The sequence below is a fragment of the Synchiropus splendidus genome, chromosome 14 (assembly GCF_027744825.2).
Source record: "Synchiropus splendidus isolate RoL2022-P1 chromosome 14, RoL_Sspl_1.0, whole genome shotgun sequence".
Lineage (NCBI taxonomy): Eukaryota > Metazoa > Chordata > Actinopteri > Syngnathiformes > Callionymidae > Synchiropus > Synchiropus splendidus.
The window spans coordinates 9,603,333-9,627,517 of record NC_071347.1 but is presented as its reverse complement, the minus strand read 5'-3'; the positions used below and the strand labels follow the sequence as shown (position 1 = coordinate 9,627,517).

Sequence of the window (24,185 nt, the reverse complement as noted above, 5' to 3'; positions counted from 1 at the left end):
TGCATCTGTACTTTATTTTCCTTTTTATAAATGGATTGTTTATACTATGACTAACTTACCTACTTTCAATCTTTATTGTATTGCGCCATGTTAAACTTATGTTTCAAGGCATTTGTTTTCTTTAAATGTAATACTTATTTTCACCTTAAGTAACCTAAAGCCAGTAGTGTATCTAATGTGGTCCTTACAAAAAAATAAAATGCTGCATTAAGCCACAAACAAGAATAAGCTATTTTCCCTCATGTCAAAAAACAGACCAACCCAATGTGTGGGAAGAGTCACATGTGGCCCCAAAGCAGCTGGTCGCTGACCCCTGCCCTCAATAGAGGGTTGAGTTTGTTGGTGTGCCGGCGGCTCGCTCTCTGATTGGCCAGCGTCTTCAACCATGTGTACTTTGCAGTCTGTGATAGGAGGACCGCATTTCCGCCTTCTCTGACGTTGGCGTCAAAATAAAAACAAGCTGAAGTACTGTGCCACGTTGTTCTATATTCCAGATTGGATTTTTTTTTTTTTGTAAATACAACTTGGATTCTTTCACTTGGAGTGAATCAACGCTTCAACGAGGACATAACAGCGTCGACAGTTAGCTAATAAAAACAGTAGCTCTCTAACTTCACAGTGACGTCATAGTCGAACCCATTTTGATCAAATTGACGACTAGAGCTAAATTCAAGTCTCGTTAGTCTCGTATTAGTTCAGTTATGTTTCCTTTAGATTGGAACATCTCGTTTGCGGGCTGCGGCTTCTTGGGGATCTACCACGTCGGTGTCGCCAGCTGCCTGCTGGAACAGGCGCCTTTCCTGGTTCATAACGCCAGAAACATTTATGGAGCATCAGCTGGAGCGCTCACTGCCACTGCTTTGGTCACTGAAGTGTGTCTAGGTAAGTAACATTTTACAAAACATGTTCAACTATGTAAAAAAAAAAAAAATAAAAGAAGAAAACAAACAAACAAAAAATGTAAATATACAACTATTACTACTTCTGTTTCAACTGTTCAACTTACAACAAATAATAATTTACAAAACAGCCTTCTTGTTATTGAACTGAATAATGGGAAATTTCTTTTATGCAATTTTTCCAATTATGTCTTTTTTGCTTGTTCGTTTGATTGGTTCTACAGGAGAGACAGGTGCTGGTATCATCAATGTTGCCAAAGAGGCCAGGAAGCGTTTTCTCGGACCCATGCATCCATCTTTTAACCTGATGAAGATATTTCGTTTTATGTTGCGACGGACCCTGCCAGCCGACTGTCACGTGCGGGCAACTGGGAGGTTAGGAATCTCTCTGACCAGAGTGATGGATGGAGAGAATGTCTTGGTGTCACGCTTCAAAAGCAAAGAAGAGCTGGTGCAGGTGTGTGCCGTGTTTTCATGTAAAATAGTCGCCAGAAATTAAAATACTGGATGTTTGCACAGCAAGTTTCCGAAGAATATGTAAATGATAAAAAAAAAATGTGGTTATAATTTTGAAAACTTAGATACAGATATGTGACTTCAAATAATGTTCTACTTTTTGTTTTCAGATTATGTGTGTTTGTAAAATGTTATTGCCTTTGTTTGTCTCCTCTCTTAGGCCTGTGTGTGCAGCGCCTACATTCCTGTGTATTGCGGCTTTATTCCGCCAATTCTTCAAGGAGTGGTAAGCACGTCACATTTTTTACCCTGACTGATCTGCAGGAATCAATATAGAGATTTTTACCCAAAGCCAATTTCTCAGAATACCAGTTAATCATTATTTGTTGTAGTATATATGGTTGCTTTTCGTAAATCGTTCAACTCAGTTTCCCTCATTTCTTCATCTGTTTCCTTTCAATCATTCTAAAAGGGCCACCCACTCTTGGTACCCCCCCTTCCTCGAAAACATGTTTGAACTTGTATTGCTCACCAGTCACATGCTCAACACAAAGGTTTTGTTCAAATAAACTTTGAGCAACAACAAAGCCCCCTCCCTTCCTCTCAGGCCTCCAGTATGTTTAAGAATTAACAGCTTACTTGCCTGTACGAGTAGACGTTACATTTAGCTTTTTTCACTTTCTGTGGCTCAAAATCCATCAGCACTAGGAACAAACTCTCAACATCACTCAAAGAGTGTCAACATATTGGTGTATTTGCCAGTACAGATACATAAACCGCCATCAATTAATTCTGTCTGTGACATGAACTTTTTGTATGTTGTACTTTGATTAATTTACATTACTGTTCATGACATATTCATTTTTGTTTGTCCTGCAGCGATATGTCGATGGAGGAATCTCTGACAATTTGCCTCAGTATGAGCTAAAAAACACCATCACAGTTTCCCCATTCTGTGGCGAGAGCGACATCTGCCCACGGGACACGTCGAGCAACCTACACGAGCTCCGTTTCACCAACACAAGCATTCGCTTCACTCTCAGCAACTTGTACAGAGTTTCCAAGGCTTTTTTCCCTCCAGAACCCATGGTTGGTCACATGGTTGATTATTTACAACAAGAATCAATAGCTCTACGAATAACCTCCAGTGACCCAAGATCAGCGGAATAAGATGGCTGTTTGTTTGCAGGTTCTACAAGCCATGTGTAAACAGGGCTATGATGATGCTCTGCACTTTCTAAAGAGAAACGGTAAGAGTCATCTCTACTCAAAGTAAAAATAAGACATAAACATGTCAAGTTGATCAGCATAAACAACTCATTTATGCATTTTAAGATAAGGATTTGATTTATCCTTTGTAAATACATCCCTTTGCGCTCGTATTGTCTGTCAGTGTTTAGAACCAAAATAGCCAGCAGAGGTCGCTATGGCGACACGCATAACGTATTCGCGTATGCAGAAGCAAGCAAGAAACCAACGAAAATAACAATAATTACAGTTAAGTAGTTTGTAAGGATTAAAGTCAGTCCAGTACCTCGAGAGTTGCAGGATTCCCAAAGGAAAGCTAGTATTTAAGAGGAAAGTATGGAAGTGAGGAGGTGATAGGTGAAGTCACTCAATGCTCTACAAAAACATACAAGATCTTTGTCTTTTGACTCAGGCCTGCTGGACTTCAACGGGCCACAAAGCGACCAACCGCTATTCACTGTTGGCGAAGGAAATCATGTTTTTGGCGTTCCTAATAGAAGCCAAGAAGAAGGGGTGCAGCTGCTTCCAGAAAACAAAGGATCGCCATTGTTTCATTCAGATCACCTCGTCGATGAGCATATCAGCAAACACCTTCCCCCGTATGTGCACCAAGGTAAAATGTGCATCTGCAAGTTTCCGAATCGAATGAAATCCTGTGGTGACACTGTTGTCTTTCTTGTTTTGGTCAACAGCTCTGATTAAGGCCTGTGTGGAAAGGCAAACTCTGCGGCGGTCGCTTAGCAACCTGCTTCCTGTCAGGGTGGCCTCAGCCATGATGCTCCCCTACACTCTTCCGGTGGAGTCAGCTTTGTCCTTGACTCTCAGGTTCTTTGCTATTTTATTAATATGTGGTTCAAGAGTTGAAAATCCGCTGAGAAACTGTTTGATATTTGTGCTCATTTTGCCATGAAACAAACCTTCTGTAAAGTTTTTGAGTTACGGTGTTGAGGTCAAGCTAAGATCATCATCATCAGAGAGCAGCACTATGATGTCATGTTGAGGAAGAGCAGTACAGATCTGGTGTTTGCTGTGATCCTGTTCTTATTTACTGTTGTTCTGGACAGACTGACAAATGAGGTTAGGGAGGAGTATCCTTGTGTTTGCTGATGATATAGTGGTCTATCGAGGGAATAATGAGGACTGAAGCTGGTGGATGAGCTGGTATGAAGAAGAATGAACCTCAGTAGAAGTGTTGATGAAAAACAGAAAGCTTCATGTATTTGGGATATTAGGACAGAGATCAAGGCAAGTGAAGAAGAGAGTGCAGGCAGGGTGGAAAAGATGGAGACAAGTTCATGTAGAAAAGAGTGAAGACAAATTAAGGGAGGCGGGATGCAGCAGGTTTGGATGGATGGTGAGGAGAAACAGGGATGATGGAGATAAGAAGAGACAAGAAAAGCTTCAGGGATTTGGTAAAATGTGGCCGTGAAGCGGTTTGGGACTGGGGACTAGGGAGGACTCGCTGAACGATGAGACTTGCTGCGGCTATGAAGAGGATTGTGGTCAACAGTTTTCCCACATCAATCTGTCCACTCCCTTCTCCCTTCTTTCCTGAAGGCTTGTGGAGTGGCTGCCCAATGTGCCGGAAGATGTCGGCTGGATTGGGGAGCAGATTATAAAAATTTTACAGCACGTTCTCCGACAAACATCCAGAATTGTTATAGAGCACGTTTCTGCAAGGTGAGTTCCTACACAGACACTTAAACCTGCAGCTTTATCAGGTACCTTGTGGGAATATAGTTATGTAATGACAGCAGAATGAGAAAACGTAACACATTCTGCCAGAAGTCTTCTAAATTTGATGTATCATATTTTTTACTGACCGCTATAATTTAAGAAACAATGAGAGACATTTTTTAAAAGCAAGCTGTACATGCTAACAAAAATTTCAACAATATCAAAAAACAAATTTTTGTTTGGGAATCAGATGTTGCAAAAAGAAACAATAATCGTGAGTCTTTTGATCAACATTGGCTCACAACCCTAGACAGCAAAAGCTGCAGAAAGTGAATGAATGGATGAAAATATTATTATCAAGTACATTTTTGTATTTATTTATTTTTATTCTAAAATACATGTGTATCATGAATTGTTAAGCAATGTGACATGTATTTATTCGAAAGTGTTCCATTAAACAAACAAGATTTTTATTCAGTGGTCAACTTTTTAAAAGTGGAGGTGGAAAACAAAATTGACTATTTATCTCATCTCAATGAAGCACTTACTTTTCCAGTCATAAATAACAAATAAAAAAAAAATTAACAAACATTTTTTATCAAAGAATGTGTCAAGGGTTCGTCTGTTTTATCTCATAGCAATATAATTCTGAACATTGAGAAACACTTTTCACAAGATATTGATATAAGGTATTTTAATCTGATCTAATATAAGAGAGGACAACATTGTGGCTCTAGTAAATTACTGCCACCTGCTGTTCCTTTGAGCTCATTACTATCAATGACATTTTTGATAATTAAAAAGCAATTGAATCGTGTTGTAACATTAATGTATACACAATTAAAACCTTTATAAAATGTTAATCCTCAACACCGTTCCTTGAGTTGGTCGTACCTGTTACAGGTTTTCTTGTCAGCTGGAGCTGCATCACTACCAGTCCCTGCCATCACAGCTCTCCAGCACCATCTTGTTTCCTTCCTGGGTGAGCAGCAGTGGCGCTTCAGTGCAAGATGTCATCATGCGACTGGATCAGTACAAGAGACAGCTGCTGTCTGGAGGGATGTATATTGACTTGGATCTGTACGGATCCTTCACCAGTTGTCTAGTCACACAGGACAAGGGTTTGCCATTGACACTGAGTGACACTGGACTGACAATGCATGCAGAGTCACTTACAGATAAAATGAACTTCATGGACGCCTTCGGTGGCTTCCCTCAAACCGCAGGTGTATTGTAACATCAAGCTGATTCAGAACTAAAACAAGTTATCACAGACAATATTTGATACAGATGCAGCTTCCATTTCTTAATGAAGTCTGTACCTACTACAGTACTTGTGTTGGGATCTGATATAAATACTGCTGGTGACATAGTAACAAAATATATTAGAATGTCAAGCTTTACTCTCATGTTATGCTGCACATTTACAAATAATACAGTTGTTGTAAATGCTTTGATTGTACGTGCATATAGCTTAAGTAGTGTATTTTCGCTTCAGCCATAGTGTTTTGCAATAAAATGCAAAGAAAGCAGATCTCTTCCTTCAATGTGTTTCACATGTCCCTCTTGTACAGCAGATTGGTGACAAATGAGCGTGATAAAGAGGAATGAAGTGCTCCGGTAGAATGTACTGTACATGTAGGTCATGCGAAAATCCTGAAAAGTCATCACATAACTCAGTCATGTGCAAACTTGAATTACAACACGTTGCAGAAATGCTGAGTTGACGTGGCACAGGGTGCTTTCTGGGAATGTAGCAGGACCTTTAGTTAAGTGTTGCTGTGACGCACGCGAGCCTGGTTGTTACAGATGTTTGGTCGGGAGCTTAACAGAGGGCGTTTGCTCTGACTATTGGCACAATTCAAACCTTGCTACTTTTAGCAGTAAACACACTCTAATACGGTTGAAAACACATTGCTGAGCCTTGAATTCAAGGCTGTCGCTGTTGTTGTGATTACCAAGAAATCATTTCAATATCGACCAGATCGACTTTACCTAGAAAGGTCACCGGGTAGTGAGTATATTGACAGAATGGAATAGAACACACTGTTATCTCTGGTGATGTGCTGACATTTTGAACCAGGACCACTCGAATCAATGGACCCGCGCAGAGTTTGTACACAGTGATGGCGCGTGAATGGGTGCGCCTGCATTTTAGCCACAGAAGTTTGGGGGAACTGCTGTTTCTCAAGCTCAAAAACTCTTATCTTGTCTTATTCTCTCTTCTCAGTTACAATACTGTATTGTACAACCCAACTCATCTCCCACTGTAAACAAGCTGGAGCTTCAGTTAAAGCCACTTCTGGTTTGAGAGCTCGATACATATGCGGCGCTTTTGGTTTCAAAATGATGAGGTGAGTTTTCATTGAAAGAGTTGTTTAAAGGCCAACATAATGAAGAAGACAGTGCTGTCTAGCGGCATCTGAAAATTAGGCCACTGTTTTATCAAACATCATCGACTCATCACGAGTATATATACAAGTGTCAATATATCACATGTACATGTGCTCACCACCTACAAGACTCAACACCCAAAAGTGAAAGATTCAATACATTGGCGACGAGGAAGTTGGAATGTTGAGAGACTGCGGGTCCCGCGCCACTTGAATAGTACTCATGAAATCCCTTCCGATTATGAACCCTCCTCCGTACCGGGATTTCTGTCATGCGCTAGAGTTCATCGTTGCCCGTGAAGTTGAGATGCAGGACTCTTCGCCAGGGGGCGCACTGAGAGGAGGGGGGGGGGGGTTCGGCTCAGCTCAGCTCAGCTCAGCTCAGACCATCCCCTGAGCTCCTCTCGTACCATGAGCTGACTCTGTCCGGGACAGTCCAGGGAAGATGGCGGCCACTGACCATTCCCGGTCCGAAGCTGCAAAACAGCGGAGGCAGGATCAGTTGCAGCGATGGCTGGGCTCGGAGACGGATCAGACGGGATCCCAGAGCAGGGACTCCACAGGCGGCTCCGGGTCTCGACGGCCGCGGGTCCGCTTTGCTCAAGGAGCCGTGTTCATGGCCGCTTGCTCCGCTGGGGACCGGGAGGAGGTGGCAGCTCTCCTCCGGCAGGGAGCTGACATCAACCACGCCAACATTGACGGTCTGACAGCGCTACACCAGGTACCGAGTTCACCCTTAACGTCCTCGGGTTTACGGTCCCCTCAAACTCAGGGACGAAGCTCAGCGATGCTGCTGTGACGTGACCGCTGTCCTCTGCGGTGTAGCATTAGCTTAGCGTCCAAACTAAGTTACAGTTATTAATGCTGCTGCGAAAGTTTTTCTTCTTCTTCTTTGTAGTCGCTAGTGATCGCCCAGGTTGTTCAGCCTGTTGATGCGTTTCTTTTCGTTAGTTTTCACAACAAGTTAGTTATACACATTCGAGCTGATACACGATACAACCCAAAACAACTGTATCATCATCATCGGCAGATGAGCTGAAAGTACACAAAAATAAAGTACCACTAACTTAAAAGTACCCTTAGATTGTGACTTATCATGATCAGTGCTTACTTTAAAAATATATTATTATTATAATCTGGATGCTGATCTCAAGCAATCGATAATTATCTTTACACAGTTATATTATTTGGATTATAAAGTCACTGGTTTGAAACCCTATAATGTCTTCTGTCCCTGAACAAGACTAGATTTTTGCTGTTCCTGTGTAACACAATTCAATATAATTCGATTTGAACCTGATGTCTTGTCAGTCTCTGCTCACCAGTTCTAAATTGACATTTCATGTTCTGTCCCACTAAAGGCAGCCTCAAACTCCCTCCCTCGTCTCTACAGTCATAACACTGAAGTGATCTGGACAACCTCACTGTCACACAAACCTTCTGTGATGTAGTCGTGCTACTTTTTAATAATACCACCTGTCATAAACACTTCTCTCCGGCATGGGAGACGGAGATATGACAGATGTTTTGGTGTATAGTTAGCAAGTGTAGTGGCTATTGTGTGAGCACATTGGTGGCAGGCGGTGATGTCATGTCATTCCCAGCTGAATTTGAACCATTAAACTCTAAGATAAGTGAGGCAACATGTTCATGCCTGGATATTTGGTGAATGGGTTGCTCAGATGTGTTACCATCTCCAAGTGTGGTCCTTCCTTTGCCCTCCATCACTTTCTCCCCTGTTGCTCATCGGTTGCCCAGCAACCACATTAAATATAGTCCCACACACACCAAACTTTCCGTCGTCCAAAGCCTTTCTTACCCCCGACTATTTCACTCTCCTTTGGAGCTACCTCCTCCTGCTCCTTCTCCTCCTCTTTCTCTCTGTCTGTCTTCTTCCCGACTCTCACCAAATCCCAGTGGGTGGGACTTGGGGGATTTCGGATGAAGAAATGGAAATTAAAACATCATGCAGCGGCACAAGCTGCTCTTGTTGAAGGCCACATTTACAATGAGTCACTTGATGAGTCTGCTGGGAGTCTGTGTGCCCCCTTGTTGTACTTGGGGTTGAAGAAGTGCCCTCTGTTCATTCATCCAATCAGGATTGGCCACTTATTCAGGGTCCCATCCAACCCCCCAGAACAGTCACTGCTTGTGCCTGCTTCTTCCAGGGCTTTCACAATGATGGGTGTCGACGTTCCATTCCATATGGGACACTTCTAATTTTAAGAAAATAAGTGAAGAAGTTAACACAAGGCTGATGCAGTAAGACAAGAAAAGACTCATTAAGTCAGACACCGCCAAATGTTTTCTTCTGCTCCTGATGCTTATCAAACACAAATCTATATTTTTATTTATGGACTGGTAATGAAACTCTCATATCAAGACAATACATCCCATTCATTTTTAATAATAAGGTCAATGCAGGACCAGCCATTTGCAGTCTTCACCTCAGGATTCCAGACACATATTTTCACCTGTGAAACTAAGTTTCCTTTTATTGGGCAATACAGGCACCAGTGTATTATATCGCTATGCATGATTGCATAACTGGTGATTTGTCCAGTACAACGGATATATATACATACTGGTTAATAGTGACACGAAATAATCTGAAAGGAAAAAGTGTCTCCTGGATACTGGTTACCTACCATTGACGTACATTTAATGCAAGGATAACAAGAGCTCATTGACTTGTTGCAGCTTCACGATGAGTTAAATTTGTCTGAAAGCCTCTTAAGGCAGCTTAAGACGGCTTGAAGGACAATGATGTGTGTGTGAGCAAACAAGAGCTGCTGTTCTGAGAAGACGTCTGCCAGTGAGACAACCAGAGGCACCAAACATGTGGCGCACTTTGTGCTGTGGTATTTAACCCCGACTGGGTTTTATAAACCTGAAAAAGCAATTTTCTCACCATGGTTGTTTTTTTGTTGCCTATATATAAATATATATAACAAAACAGAAGCCACAAACTAGTAATGATTTCATTTAAATTCCAAGCATGGCCACATGGATGCAGACCTCCTGCACACTACCTTTTATATCCCCTTTTCTTTGGACTTTTTATACTTTTATGGCCTTCCCTGATGCTTTTACGTCTTCAGTGTGTGTATAAAGAGTTAGTCTGGCCTGTTGGACCAAATTTTGTTTTTTTAGTTCAGGGATTTATGTGTCTGCTAATGCAAATATGCCATCCAACAAGCTCCTAGACCTCCCGCTCCTCCAGACAGTCACCAACTCATCACCGCATGCACAGCTAAAAAGTTTTATTTTAGATCTTGGAAGGAAAATGTAGCACCCAGCCGGACAATCTCACTGGAGTGCTGCAGTATTCAGCCAGTTTAACCTCAGCTTGTAGGACTGTCATGGAGGAACAGTTTATATATAAAAATAAATGCTACTTTGGTGTTTGGTAGTGCTTAGTTCTCACTATTTTTATGATGTTGTCTCACTGTGCAAAACAACAAAAATCTAGTGACTGTGGAAAAATACGTTATCATTGCTGTTTGTTTTTTCTTTTTGTGTAGCAAACATTCAGTCCTTCCATAAAGGTCTGTTTCTTTTCTTCCCCTCTTTGAGTCAAAAACAACTGATCTGTTCCCTGAACCAACTTTTTTATCAGCACTGCTTTTCCCCTCTAAGTGAACTGTTCTCAATGAGCTCATGCATTTATTCTTCAGCTGACCAATGGTGCCTGCTCATCTTCTTCATAACATTGCTGTTGATGTGGCATAAACTAAAATGATTGAAATGTATAATAGAATCCAGCGATGCTAATATGTGAGTGCCTGGTAATAATAATTCTAAATTCATGACTGGTCTAATATATTATCTCAGGAGAATTTTAAGTGTAGAAAAGATAAGAGTTTCATGTGTTATTTGGCTCTGCATGTTTAAATAAATAAAATGCCACCTGGCTCCTGGTACCATGGGATTCTCATGAGGTGCACCTCGGGACTGGTGTTTGTGCTGCTGCAGGAGAAACAGTAAAATAGAGTCACTGTCTCTCTTGGTCCACAGAAGGAGTGTTTTGAGACATATTTTTTGGCTCCTTATAAAGAGATGCCAGAGCAAAACATTAGTGATTATTGTTGAAAACAGTTGCTTTGTTTGTTAGAGGGTTATGAATAATTTCAGCTGTGTTTGCTTGTGTTGAAGGTAAGCTGAAAAGTTATCGACAGATTCGTATGAAATTTTCAGGAAATATGTGAAACGGGTCAATGAATAAATGATTGCATTTTGGGAGTGATTCGGATCACCGTCCAGAGGTTTGCACTCTAGTGCTTTTCCATTTTTTTTTAAATACAGTTCAATGCTGCTACATTATGAATAAAAAAAAATCAATATATGCTGCTACTTTTTATGAACCACCAACATTGAAAATGACACAGAGACAATGCTATGTTCGATAGTTAATGGTTATTCATTTTGTATCTGTATTCGCAATAAAAGTTGCAGCAGAACCTGAGATAGCATATATGTGTTGTTTCAGTGTTTTGAATTCTCATTTCTAGCCAAAAATGTTCCCCGGCTGACCAAAGTATTGATTAAAAAGGAAATGCGAAACATTGGACACCTTTAAGTCTGGACTTTCTCTGGAAGAACACTTCCTGGCTGATCAACTTCCTTTAAGAGAAAGCCAGCTGGCTCTCTTGCTGTCCAGCAAGCATGTGCTACTCTCCAGCAATCTGCAACAGCCTTTCCTCCCACAATCTAACAATAAACAGAGGTTAATTGTTGCCTATAAAGACAGTCTAATCTGTCTGTGGTTGCCTGTCTACTTGTGCCCTGTGACTTATGATGACTTCACGACAGTCCCTGTGTCTGTCTCACACGTGGATGCTTTTCTCGGCAGGCATGCATTGATGAAAATGCAGAGATGGTTCAGTTTCTGGTGGAAAGTGGAAGCGACGTCAACAGAGGGGACAACGAGGGCTGGACTCCACTTCATGCAGCAGCATCCTGCGGCTTCATCCAGATCACAAAGTGAGTGCTTTAAAATATGTTCCAGGAATTAGACGGAAATAAAAAATATAAGATCACAATTTAATTTATGACATTTGGTTTTTCAGGTATTTGATAGAGCACGGGGCCCATGTGGGAGCAATAAACAGTGAAGGAGAGCTTCCTCTGGATGTGGCCACTGAAGACGCCATGGAGAGGCTGCTCAAAGCAGAAATCAAAAAACAAGGTAAAACCTGAAGCACAACATGGTCCGGCTAGCATGTTAGATATCAGTAATTGATCATCTTCATCCTCTTCACAGTCCAATTGAATTTCATAAACTTTAACCAAAACCAAAATAAGTAAAAAACAAGTTTTTTTGTAGAAACAATGCAAAAACAATAATGCAAATGCAAAATCTCCATTTCAGTCCATTTAAATTGTCTAGTTTTTTTTACTCCTGTGTGGTTCTTAGAACTGAAGATCCAAAAGATAAGTATGTGAATTATGTAGTTATAAATCAGAAACTTTGTTTTTGAGTCGTTCCATTTCATCACGTCTATTATCACAACATTATTGTGAATATGATTTGCCAAAAGAATGTGTTTTAATTCCCCTCGCAAAGCAGAGTTGATAAGATGCTCGGAAATCGATTGAGTTTTCTCAACAGTTTTGGAATCTTCCCTGAACGTTTGCATTTGTTCTGCATTCTTGTCCTGTGGTTACAGTCACAGTAGGCAGGAAAATAAGTCACTGTGCAGATTAGTTTGTGTGCTATTAAGATCAATTGGACTGTCCCAGGACCAGTATATACGGAAATGTATTGACAAATGTTTGTTTCTGCATCACCGATATACAATTACTCTGATGATTTACTTCAGTCACTGTGACCTCACGAGTTAAGCAGCACAGAGAGGAAGAGTTTCTCAGTGTACATGAAACCCTACAGCAGGACTCACAGAGAAAATCCAGTTCTAAAGAATGTTGCTCCAAGTATCAATTACCAGTTCAAGTTATGCAGCACATATGTTATGAGACTGAAAGAAGGCTTTTCTTGTCATTTGTTTATGTCTGTTAATGTTGTACATTTCTTTTCCCAATTCAGTTTCATTTTCTTCCAGGCTACTCTAATATTGCTTTTAGCGTCCCTTCATTTTCACTGCTGTACCTTCAATACAATATCAATTTTCCTCTTGATTTCTCTTTCAAATGGAATTCAATTGTACTTTAACAGACAAAGTTTATGATGGGAAAAAGAACAGTTCAAAGTTGGTGGTGTTCCGGATTAGCATCAGGATCCAAGAATAGTCACTCTGTTGACAGAGCTGCTGTGTGAGCTCTGGTTCACAAACTGTAAACTGCAAGTGGGTCTCGGGTCTGTGATGATCCGGCAACGAGGATGGGGGAATACATTGATATGTTTTTTAAAATCTCTTTGGTTGCTAAAAAAACAGGAGATTCCCTCGTTATTTACTTTGGTTTTTCGAACTACCTGATTGAAAGTTAAGGCATTGAAAAAGTCACTTGGATGCGAACCAGCAACCTTGTGATCTACGTGGCTGTGGTAGAGTGCATTGTGCTACATTTATCACTCATATACCGGTCATTCAGCAAGAAATGTGTGAGACATGGGAAGTGTGAGCATGTGACAAGCCTCTCGCCCCAATTGGGTGAGTGTTGACTGCTCTGCTGAATATCGGAGTTGTTTTCCGATTGTTGCTTACTTCCTCCTGAGTGACACTTTTTTGAGTTCCGCTTAAATCAGTTTAATAGAAAACACTAAGGTTCTGAGAATTCCCAAACAGCACTGGTTCAAGAACCAGAACCTTGTCTATGAGAGAGGCATCTGTGTGTGTGCATAAAAATACACAAGGACCAATCATAAAAGGAATTGAATGAAATGAGAAAACTGAAAAGGTATGAAACTATAAAAACTATCTTGTAAGTTGTTATAAGATTCATGACATAAATGACATTTCAAATGCTGAAACGGTATTACATTGTAGAGTTAAAATAAATGTAATACAATTATGTGAAAACCACAATATAGATGGAAATGAGTTATTTTCCGGTGTTCCTTTTTACCATCATGTCCTTCTCAGGTATCCATATACACCCTCTTCCTCCATGGTAGTGTCCAAGAACTAATCGACCATCAATGTACCGCATTTCATAACTTGCATTGTTAAAGATCATGTATCATCGCGCAATAGAGCATTCAAACTGAAACTGTATTACTCACATTGATACAGCTGCTCATATTCCTTGAAATATATTTATTATTATTGAATTAACTAGAAGTTATTAGCACTGATGTGTAGCATCTGCAGCATTTAGCATGCATTATGTAGCATTTCATTTCGTACCTGCATTTCACACCACAAATGAATGTTATTTGAACAGGAGTGGATGTGGACAAGGCCAGGAAGGAGGAGGAGAGGATCATGCTCCAAGACGCCACAGCGGTTCTGGCGGGAAGCGGCGCTCTCACTCCCCACCCTAACACTAAGGCGACGGCTCTTCATGTGGCGGCGGCAAAGGGTTACATAGAAGTCTTAAAGTGAGATGTTTATGGCTTGGTTTTGTGAGACAGTGAGTTTAATGTTTGTCTCTACTATATTTTTTTGCTCAGGGTGCTGCTACAGTGTGGGGTGGACATAGACAGCAGAGATGTTGATGGGTGGACGCCGCTACATGCAGCAGCTCACTGGGGGCAAGAGGAGGTCTGCTCATTGCTCGCTGACCACATGTGCGATATGACTGCCGTCAATAACGTGGTGAGTTTATCATACTTGAAGTGTCCCAAACAGCCTTCTAATCACTTCTGATCATTGAAAATGGATGTCCTTTTAGGGCCAAACGCCTTTAGATGTGGCAGATGAGAACCTAGTCGACGCTCTGGAGGAGCTGCAGAAGAAACAGAACGCTGTGAGTTTGTCCTTCCTGCTGATAAACCTCGTGATTGATTGTGCTGCAACAACGAATGTGTTTATTCTTGTTTATAATCCTTTTCAGTTACGCAGCGAGAAAGAGAAGCAGACTCCTGTTATTGAGACCAACTCACAGATCTCCATGGTGCCAGTTCGGACACGCAGGTCAGTGCCAGCTTGTTGGCATGTGGGTGTGTGTTTGTTGCATTAACTGTCCCAGGCTGAAAACCACCAGTCCCAGCTGTACCTGACGGTTGCATGTAGGTGTTGAATTAACCTTTGTTCTGCCAGTCCCTTTGAAAGCTGTCAGGTCAACTGATGCCACTGCTGTGTGGTGTGTCCCACTTTGGCACTAAATGCTTCAGTACACAAAGGATTCCTGAACTGCTCCCTTTGGCACTTATGTGACATAGTGAGTTCTGGTCCCGACAAAAGGTTCCTAGTTGAAATATTCTTGCACGTTTTATGGAGGAAACTGGAAAGACAAGGGATTGAGACGCACTTCAACAAATGATGGCCTTGGTTAGGCAATGCTTCAGCACATATCTCTGATCAGACAGTGAAACCTATGTATGACTTGTCACCTGGGGTTTTGTGTCGGCTTGTGACTCTGCTGACAAATATGAGGGGAATGCAGCACAAGCATTGAGATTGTGCATTTTAACACTTCATGTGGTGATTTTGGATAATCCTAGTCATAAGTCAAGTCTCAAAACAGTTGTATCCTGAAATTGTGAATACATTATACATAGTTAAAGCCTAAATTGGCTTGACACTTCGATTCAATTAATATTGTAGTACACATGTAACAGAATTTGTAATTAAGATAAAAAGAAACAAAATCAGCTTATAATATAATATAATATAATATAATATAATATAATATAATATAATATAATATAATATAATATAATAACATGCTTTTAAGGAAACAATGCGAAACTAATTGGGTACCAGATTTTTCCCCTTTCTATAATAGTATATTGTTCTGAAGACATACATTAAGTCCACAGTACTGAATCTAACTATTGTTTATAATATTGCATACCTAGGCAGAACATAAAACTTAAACCACAATCAACCACAAACTGAAGAAACATCAGCCTGGTCACTTCAAGTATCAGGTGCTTCTATTGAAGATATTGGAAACATAGCCAGATAGTTTTGCGTGCAGCCCTTTACAAATTGATAAATTACCGACCAAGCATTGATGGCAAACTGTGACTGTGTTTCAGGGTGATTTAAAAAAAATGGGGTGCTTGTCGCTAATGTCAATCGATCAGCCAAGTGCTGTTTATATAGAAGATTTCATACCATTCTATGCCACTCAAGGTGCTTGGCAAATCACTGGCAACCACAAATTTCACCAGTACAACATTAAAGTATCCACACACCTCCCGCTGAGACAAAGACATGGACACATTGTCAAAAAATCATTCTATTATAATGATATGTTTCTTGTTATACTGGTATGTGAACATGGAATATTTAAAAATATTTATTTTTTAAGAAATATGGGTAGCCCCAATTAAGACATCATTTTAATATTTTAATTTTGACCTCAATAAACTGTAAAGTTAGGCAAAATGGTCGGAATACATGTTACTGTGTTTGGACAATGTGAGGGCCTAAAACAGGGGCGTCAGACAGAATCCCAAAAGGGCCCTGTGGGTGCAGGCTTTTGTTCCAACCCTGCAAGCACATATAAGTTAGTTGTCCACTGAAACAAACAGCACCAGACTGACAAACAATAACAGCCTCCAGACACCTGATTAGCTGTAGTGTGTGTTCCTGATCGGTTGGACCCACGCTTTTGGGTTCAGTTTGACACCTGTGGCCCAAATCACAGGTGTGAAGGCAGCAAAAAAAAAAACCACGCGCTTGTGGCACTGGTGTGTTGGTGAGAGCATGCTCCCTCTAATTGGCTGCACATGGAACGATTGTCCTCACTGATCAGCTCCCTGCATGCCACCTGTTTGTTCCACTCCACCTTGGCCCCGCCCCTGTAGGACTTCTATCTCTCGTATGAGCAGCAAGGAGAAAATCTACATCCATGAGCGTGAGAAGCACTCGCCGCCCGCCTTGCCCAGCAGCCCACCTGAAGACGAGGAGGAGGAAGGCCAGACTGCTCAGAGTCAGTCCCAAAGCCAGACAAAAGCCTCCAGCAGCTCCAGTTCAGAGGAGGAGAGCGAGTCTGAGAGTGATGCAGAGTCTGGTGAGTACCTCACCTGCTGCTTCTCCATTTGATTTGAATGGGTTTTAGTGATTTGTTGTCTCGTTTTTGTAGAGAAAGCAAAGAACAGAGAGATTATCAACAACTTGAACAACAAGCGCAACACCACTAGCCACCTTCCTACCTCCATGTCGGCATGCACTGCTGCCAGCCAAGTGAAAAGGGTAATTTGTATCATCAAATTGCTCTCTGCAGGGAAACCAAGCTAATAAACAACTGCTCTCGATGGTGCTTTTTATGGCAGGAAACAAGCAAGCCGCCAGTCACGGAGGCCCCAGGATCCTGGAGAACGTCTTTGAGGAAAGCAGGCAGCTCTGTGACTCTGGGTTCAGCTGGATTGTCTGAATCCAGCCAGGACACAAAGGCTCCGCAGTCGGGCCTGGGCATGAGCCGCTCTGCTTCTAGCCCTCGTCTCAGCTCAGAAAGTGACTCCAAGGTATTTTACCGTGAAAGCTGCCACAGACCAGCATGTTTCATTAGCGGAGTAAAATCAAACTTATGTCAACAGTTACAGGAGCCAAAACTGGCCCGTGTTCCGCCCATCACGTCACGCAGACTCTTCAGTATTCCTGACAGCACCAACGACAACTCCAGCAGGTGGGTTTCTGCACTTGTGCATTCCTGCTTTCTGAAACCAGAACCATGGCTTTTTGAGTCACCATGTATGTGGCCTTGTCACCTTCCCAGTTGGCTAAGCCGTAGTTCCTCTTACACGCGACGCCTTCATAGTCGGAATGATCTCACTAGCACCACCCCCTTATTGCTTCACAGGTTAGTTGTGCTGCTCACCTCCCATCCTGCTTTTCTTTCTGAGCGTCAGTGTTTTTGCTCCCAACTCCATCCGACCAGTTCTGACTTGGATCTGTGAGATGCTGTCTAATATTTCCAGGAATATTTCGGACTCCTCCAGTTATGGAAAGCGACTGGATGACTCAACCGTGACCTCAGACACAAGCTCTGCTGGACTTAGCCGTCTTAACAGTGTCCTGTCCCAAAGGTATGCAGTTGTCTAACACTAAATCCTTTAATATATTGCTTGAATTTAATTTATTTAATAATTAAAAGCCATAATTCTGAGTTTGTAAGTGGTTACCGCTGGGTCTAACTCAAAAGCAGCTCCATGAACTCATGAACAATAGATCTTACCTGTGTTGCTGTGGAAACTGTAGATATGTGAGGATATTTCCACAGCCCATAAACTTGGTGGAAAGTGCACATAAAAGCATGTAGGTGATGTGATTTCTCTCACATGCAAAAAACTGAATTCTTCATTTACTGTTATTTAACACATATCGACTGTTAAAGCATTTTAACAGCAGTAGCAGCTTGACTCAGCCAAAGCGGGGCCCAAGGACCATGTCGGGCTCAGTAGCTGTCGGTTTTTGACTTCTTAATATTGCATTTTAAAAATTGTATGTATTTTTATTAGTGGTGGGACTTTAACAAGTTAATTGCGATTGATTAATAGTAATTAACGTGCTAAAATATTTAAATCTCATTTAATCGTTTTAATTTAATTGAACTGTTTGCTCTCCAGACAACAGGGAGCCTTTGTAAGTGCAGGAGTTCTTGGTCCACTGATCACACTGATGCACAAGACACGTGGCAGCTAGGATGATAACAACAACAACAACAACAAACATGGAGGAATCCCTGAACAAAAGCAAACAAAAGCATCTGTTTGCTTTGGTTCAGGGAGGTTTTTCACTACACAATGGTCAGGGTTTCCACTACTCTGAATGTACTTGAAATTCTTGTAAAATTTAAATTGTTATACAAATATTTTCAAGACATTAAAAGAGCTTTAGTTTAAATAAGGTGATATAAAAACCTGAATATAGCCACCATTGTGATTTATTGTGCCATTGTCACACTGATGCAAAACAAACAATATTGTGTTGTTTAAATGTATGTATGGGTCCATCGTTAGTTTCACTAATATACCAAATTAATTCATATAGAAAAATGTGGCTTCTTGTGGCAAATATTCTTATACGATTAAACTGAGATTGAGATGAATCAATCCCAAATTCTCTAATTAGATTTTTTTTTTATTGAAACCCACCCCTATTTTTTATAAATTATGGATGTGTAGTGTGAACGAGATCTAATATACACAATAATGTCAAATACAGATTTGATACATGCTTCAGTCTTGCCTTTTTAAATGGCTTTTTAATTTCCAAGGCATCCTCAGGAGCAGGCAGTGAAGAAGGAACAGTCCACTATACAGAACACGACTGCCGGAGAGCCGGAAGCCAAGCAGAGACGCAAGTGAGTCCACAATGATGAATGACCTTTTCAAAGGTTGACATGTTTGGGGCTGAACCTGTGAAATATCTACAGGTCTTACCTGACACCCGTGCGGGACGAAGAGGCCGAAGCACAGAGAAAAGCCCGCTCCAGGCATGCGCGGCAGTCCCGCCGCTCCACTCAGGTTTGTCCCAGAATTCATGTCAAATGACTTTTAGTGTGTTGCCGTGTTGGAAAGTCTGATTGTCGTATCTTCTCCAGGGTGTGACGCTTACAGATCTACAGGAGGCAGAAAAGACTATGAAGACGGACAACAAAGCAAGAGAAAAGAAGGAAGAAGAGGAGAGGGAGGCCAAAACTAAGAAAGCGGAGGAAGGGGTAAGACCTGGATGTTTTCCTTGCTCTATGTACTTGGCTTCACAGCGAACATCGTGCTTTGTAACAGGAAGTAAGCTGGAGGTCTCGCATTGCCAGCTTGCAGAAGTCTGACCTGTTGGGTCTCACTCAGCCTGCTGGAACGCCGAGGACACATATTTCTGACCGTAAAGGTGACAGTCTTCAGCTTTAGTTCTCAAAGATGTAATTGAATCAATAATTTGCCAATTTTATTACACTGTTTTCGGGTTCTTTCCAGCTGCTGAAGGAGACAGTGAGACAGAGAGATGGGCCCTGGAGAGAAGAGAGAGGAGACAAGCTCGTGCAAGGCGGAAGGCTCAGCGCACTGGAGAGGTCAGCGATCCATCCTCAAACCGCTTTAATTTTGGGGTCAGCTGTCTCATGAATATGAGGTGTTTGATTTCGATATCTGTCCATTTTTAAACGTTAGGCAAAATGTTTACCTTTGTCTCTATTTACTTCACAGGCAAAAGTAGTACTTAGAGGAATGTAGGAGCTCAGTCTGGAATAAAAGCAGTTAAAATCAGTCTTATTTCTTTGCTATTTATCCCACTGAAATCTCTACTCACCACCGCTGTTAGCATGATGAATCTTGCATCAGCTACTACCCTTTAATGCCTATCTAAGGAAACAAAGGATCACATCAAAACCTATCTGACATCGTCCACCAGTCCAGCGTGAAAACTCAGCTATCTGTTTTTAAGAACATGTTCCATCATTCATTCGCTTTATCTTACTTCCCACCGCTCCCGCTTTCTCCACCTCTCTGTGAGTCCGCAAAAAAAGTGCTAGACATGCATCAATGTCTTTTAATATACTAACCACATGTCTACTTTGTTGTACAAGTCGTTGTGTTAATTTTTCCCAATATGGAATTCTTACGAGTGGAACATCTATTTGCTCTGCAGGTTAGATTGGGACTTTGTTTAAGTAAAACGCCAAGTTATTCTTTTTTAAATGAATATATTTGTGCGATCTGCAGAATGACGACAATGAGCCCAGTGGAGAGGATGAGGTTGCTGGCGGCAGACTGGAGTCCCAGGTCTGTAATTGTGGGCTCAATGGATTGTTCCCAAAGAAACCCCAAATGACATGTTTGTCTTTTGTTTGCAGACAGACCAGCGCATGAGCTTGAGGTATGTATGAAACCTTTGACCTGCTTTATGCTCTCGACATGGTCCCAATAACGCTAGTAACAGTGACCTACTTTACTTCTCCAGGACTGACGTAACCAGTGGCACTAGTGAAGTTGGAAGCTCAGAAAAGGATTTTAAGAAGGTTGGCGCAGTGAGCGGACGCATTTACCGGCAGTTCCCACCAGCTGTTTATTGTTTGCGCTTGTGTCTCAGCTGTTTGAAGAGTTGTCGAGAGAAAACAGCCAGCTCCAGTCTCAGCTCCAAGATACTCAGAAGATAGTGAATCAAACTCGATTGGACCTGGAAAAGGCAACACAGGTAAGGAAAGTTTGACGCAGAATGGTTGGCAAAAACGCGCCATTGGTTCTTTTAGAATTAAATAAACCATTGTGACAATGTACAAATTTAAATTTGAGTCTCTGCATTGTTTACACATAATCTGGAGTGCAGTAAATGATTGCTGTGACTTGGCGATAAGGTGACGTGCCTTGCTCAATGGTTGTTTAATCAATAAAATGTCATTAATTTCCCACTCACGAATCTCTGCCGTTTCCAAAACACTTCCAAAACAGTTTAGAAGTGTTATCATTTTAGAATCCCTCATGTGTTTATAAAGGGCTTTACAGTGTCAAACACATAATTTTAAATCCATTTGTCAGTGTTGGGGAATTCCAGAATCCACCTGGTGATGAAAGGACTGAATCGCGGCTTAAAATGCAGATTTTGCTGAATGGCAAGGTCTATAAATGTAACCCTTGACATAGATTTGAGTTGGACAGTATTTGTTCCGACGAACATGTGACCCTGGGCAGATTCCTTTTGCATGATTGCCTGCCAATTGAATGTTTCTACCTTAAACTGAATCAACAATAGAATTCCGGATTCAAGGCAGATGGATTGATTTACGATGAAGCATGTTTGTTTGCCAGTTCAACTTTGGATCACTGGTCATGATGGTGATTGACTTGGTTTCTTGAATTCCAGAGGCAAGAGCGTTTCAGTGATTGTTCAGCTCTACTGGACCTGGAGAGAAAGGTAATTGTGCAGCAGTGCTTTTGCAACAGGAGCTTTTTTTCTGCTTCACTCCTGCCACCTCTGCTCCCGTTCCTTAAAACACTCTCACGAAATTACACTTTTTCCCCAAAATCACGTCCCTCTCTCCCTTCACCACCTTACTCCTGGGGATCAGGACCGGAGGGTGCTGGAGATGCGAATGGCTGAGCTGGAGGAGGAGTTGAAGGTGAGAGTCCTTTCATGGCCACTGAATGTTGCTGCTGCATGCTGTTGTTTTAGTAGCCTTGCTTCGGCTGCATTGTTGGTAGCTCACCGTAGCATTTTGCAAAAACACCTCAGTCTTTTTTCATACTTTTAACTGTATATATCATCTGGGAAAAATACATTTATTATTGTTATTAATGCCTGATGGTGTCCAGTATCCAGTCAATGGATAATGTGGCAGGTTAAAGTCCAGCATTTCTACTTCCAATTCACTCCAATAATTCTGATAAAGTCAGCTCATAATAAACACACCCAGCTCTCACGCTACAACTCATAATGCAATGCAGCTGCCATACCTGCCTGTAGAGTGAAAATGTAGTTTGTATTAGTGATTAAACTTACTTTGTGAATCCCTAAATGTAAATCATGTTTGGTGAGTGAAGTACTATTCTGATTGGATGAGTTTTGCCCATGTCAAGTAAAAGCACTTTCCTGGGTAAGTCGGAGGACTATTAATGTTTGAATCACCCCGGCAGTGTTGCCAACACCTCTATAAAGAGAGCTCTGTTGGCAGTCCTCCGTGTGGCCTGTTGCAAAACGTTATTGCCTATAATTTGGTGCATGGCGCCGTGCGTGCGTGATTCATTTGCAGCCTGGTGGTGGAGTGGTGCCGGCGTTGGTCAGAAATAACCTGATTTTGTATCCTCATCAGAATTAAGTCATTTCCTTCTATTTTTAATCATTACAAAAGTTGTCTGAGTAGGTGAGGAGGATCCCATAGTGGGCTTTGTATTACCTGGGGTTGTTTCCTCTGACCTTTTCAGCAAACATAAAGGTCCTTTGATGGCTGATATTACACGTATGGTGCCTTCGATTTTGACAGGTAATATTTCGTTGACGTCCTGAGGTGCAACTAATATATTCAGAATAGGGTTTCAGATTATCATGATGGGCTGCGTGTTCTTTGTTGCGCCAACCTCCTCACCAGACTTTGCAGTGTGTCAGATGCATTAGTAAACCTTTTTTGGGTGGCCTGATTTTCCCCAGCCTGGTTGACTGAGCTCCTCATCCTCTGCATAAAAGCCTGCCCCTCAGGAAAGCAAATTCTGTCCGCTCATTTCCTTGGTCTTGCGTGTTGAAACAAAGTGTGATCAGCGCCACAACAGTTTCCACTGTATTTAAAAGTACACCTTCTACTGTTGAGTAGCAAGTTATGTTTTATTTTTGTTCAGCATCTGTTTGATCTCAGCACATTTGTGTCTCACAAATGTGTCAAAGGCCACTAGTTTGATGTATGTAGGAGAAGAAATGCTTCTGGTTCATTTGACTAAACCCTTCCCCCCCTCCACAGGTCCTGGTCGACCTGCGAGCGGACAACCAACGTCTTAAAGATGAAAATGGAGCACTGATCCGTGTCATCAGCAAACTCTCCAAATAAACATGGAGGAAATCAGGGAACCCCTCCCCCTCCTCTAGCCATTCCTCAAAAGTTCCTCTCTGTGCCAAAGAGCGGCGAGTGGGGGGAGATTGTGCAGCCTCTCTTGAAATCAGTCGGTGGCCGCGGTGTGCCTTCCTCGAGTCACAGGACGACCGCTGGTGTGGAGGTTCCCACAACACGAGTGAGCTGCCAAGACTGGCAAAATAAGGAGAACACATCAACCACCGCTGTGCATCAGGGGAACATGCACACACACACACACACACACACACTCCTCTGCGTGCATCACATACTTCCTCCATGCACATTCCACGAGCGCTGGGCCCTGCAGCCTTGTTGCTCCCATATATTTAATTTTGAGGACACAGTCACGACTTCACTCCGCTCACAGCCCTCGCTGGAGTCTGTTGTTGACAAGTTTGAGAAGATTCAACAACATCCTGAAGGAGGAAGTTTTTATTGCTCTGTTGGGTTGTTTTGTTTCCACAAGTGTTTGAGCCCACCTACCTCCATCTGTGCACTTCCTCGTACGCATTTTTTCAATATACATTTGTGGCCACAGAAACACTCCTTGAGACTTTACGAACTGGTCACTGCACTTTACTCCCACAAAGCAATAAAGCCTGCAGACGGACAACAGCACCTTCTCAGCCACCACTTGTCTTAAAACAAGATGTTGGCCGTGTTGGCGAGTAGCCAACAGATGGCAGCCTTTTATGCTAATTATCAATTTGAACAAAATATATATTTCCATGGTTTGTTACAGATTCAGCGTTTGCCGGAGAGCATGCATATGTATAGTATTGTATAAAAAGTGTTTAAAAATGCATCCCATGAAGTAAATTCCAAGCAGCGCTTAATCACAAGTTTGTTTCTAATATATGAAATTGATGTTTCCACCTTAAAATAAAAGTCTTTGTACAGCAGTCTGAAGTCTGTGGCAACTAGCTGCTCGTCTTCTCTCAAA

General features: G+C 41.8%; 2 protein-coding genes across 6 annotated transcripts; both read left to right on the top strand.

The window, feature by feature from the left end:
- The first annotated feature begins 431 nt into the window (after positions 1 to 431).
- Positions 432 to 6,634, top strand: pnpla2 (patatin-like phospholipase domain containing 2). Of its 2 annotated transcripts, XM_053885511.1 has the most exons (10): positions 432 to 882; positions 1,124 to 1,356; positions 1,576 to 1,641; positions 2,235 to 2,444; positions 2,545 to 2,605; positions 3,016 to 3,216; positions 3,296 to 3,428; positions 4,161 to 4,283; positions 5,184 to 5,262; positions 6,511 to 6,634. In XM_053885511.1, exons 1-10 carry the CDS (start codon positions 702 to 704, stop codon positions 6,589 to 6,591), a joined length of 1,368 nt encoding a protein of 455 aa, XP_053741486.1. In that variant the 5' UTR covers positions 432 to 701; the 3' UTR covers positions 6,592 to 6,634. The 2 variants fall into 2 exon arrangements, with proteins under 2 accessions (XP_053741486.1, XP_053741485.1); XM_053885510.1 differs by lacking the exon at positions 6,511 to 6,634 and having other exon boundaries at positions 434 to 882; positions 5,184 to 5,805.
- A 409-nt stretch (positions 6,635 to 7,043) lies between these two features.
- On the top strand, positions 7,044 to 24,144 carry zmp:0000001167 (protein phosphatase 1 regulatory subunit 12A). 4 transcript variants are annotated; one of them, XM_053884968.1, is made up of 25 exons: positions 7,044 to 7,394; positions 11,526 to 11,656; positions 11,743 to 11,861; positions 14,018 to 14,174; positions 14,247 to 14,391; positions 14,468 to 14,542; positions 14,630 to 14,709; positions 16,578 to 16,759; positions 16,832 to 16,941; positions 17,022 to 17,213; positions 17,286 to 17,374; positions 17,465 to 17,548; positions 17,667 to 17,774; positions 18,965 to 19,051; positions 19,124 to 19,214; positions 19,292 to 19,408; positions 19,476 to 19,578; positions 19,665 to 19,759; positions 20,409 to 20,468; positions 20,540 to 20,562; positions 20,647 to 20,704; positions 20,776 to 20,880; positions 21,547 to 21,597; positions 21,752 to 21,802; positions 23,132 to 24,144. In XM_053884968.1, exons 1-25 carry the CDS (start codon positions 7,119 to 7,121, stop codon positions 23,216 to 23,218), a joined length of 2,676 nt encoding a protein of 891 aa, XP_053740943.1. In that variant the 5' UTR covers positions 7,044 to 7,118; the 3' UTR covers positions 23,219 to 24,144. The 4 variants fall into 4 exon arrangements, with proteins under 4 accessions (XP_053740943.1, XP_053740944.1, XP_053740942.1 ...); XM_053884967.1 differs by having other exon boundaries at positions 7,045 to 7,394; positions 16,554 to 16,759; XM_053884969.1 differs by lacking the exon at positions 21,752 to 21,802 and having other exon boundaries at positions 16,554 to 16,759.
- The last annotated feature ends 41 nt before the right edge of the window (positions 24,145 to 24,185 follow it).

Bases quoted from the DNA above. Each gene is read 5' to 3' on its own strand.
- pnpla2 (XM_053885510.1), top strand. From the start codon at position 702: ATGTTTCCTTTAGATTGGAACATCTCGTTTGCGGGCTGCGGCTTCTTG. The intron at 1,642-2,234 runs GTAAGCACGTCA...TTTGTCCTGCAG, and splicing joins CGCCAATTCTTCAAGGAGTG to CGATATGTCGATGGAGGAAT. The intron at 2,445-2,544 runs GTTGGTCACATG...GTTTGTTTGCAG, and splicing joins TTTTCCCTCCAGAACCCATG to GTTCTACAAGCCATGTGTAA.
- zmp:0000001167 (XM_053884967.1), top strand. From the start codon at position 7,119: ATGGCGGCCACTGACCATTCCCGGTCCGAAGCTGCAAAACAGCGGAGG. The intron at 7,395-11,525 runs GTACCGAGTTCA...TTTTCTCGGCAG, and splicing joins GTCTGACAGCGCTACACCAG to GCATGCATTGATGAAAATGC. The intron at 17,549-17,666 runs GTTAGTTGTGCT...TAATATTTCCAG, and splicing joins ACCCCCTTATTGCTTCACAG to GAATATTTCGGACTCCTCCA.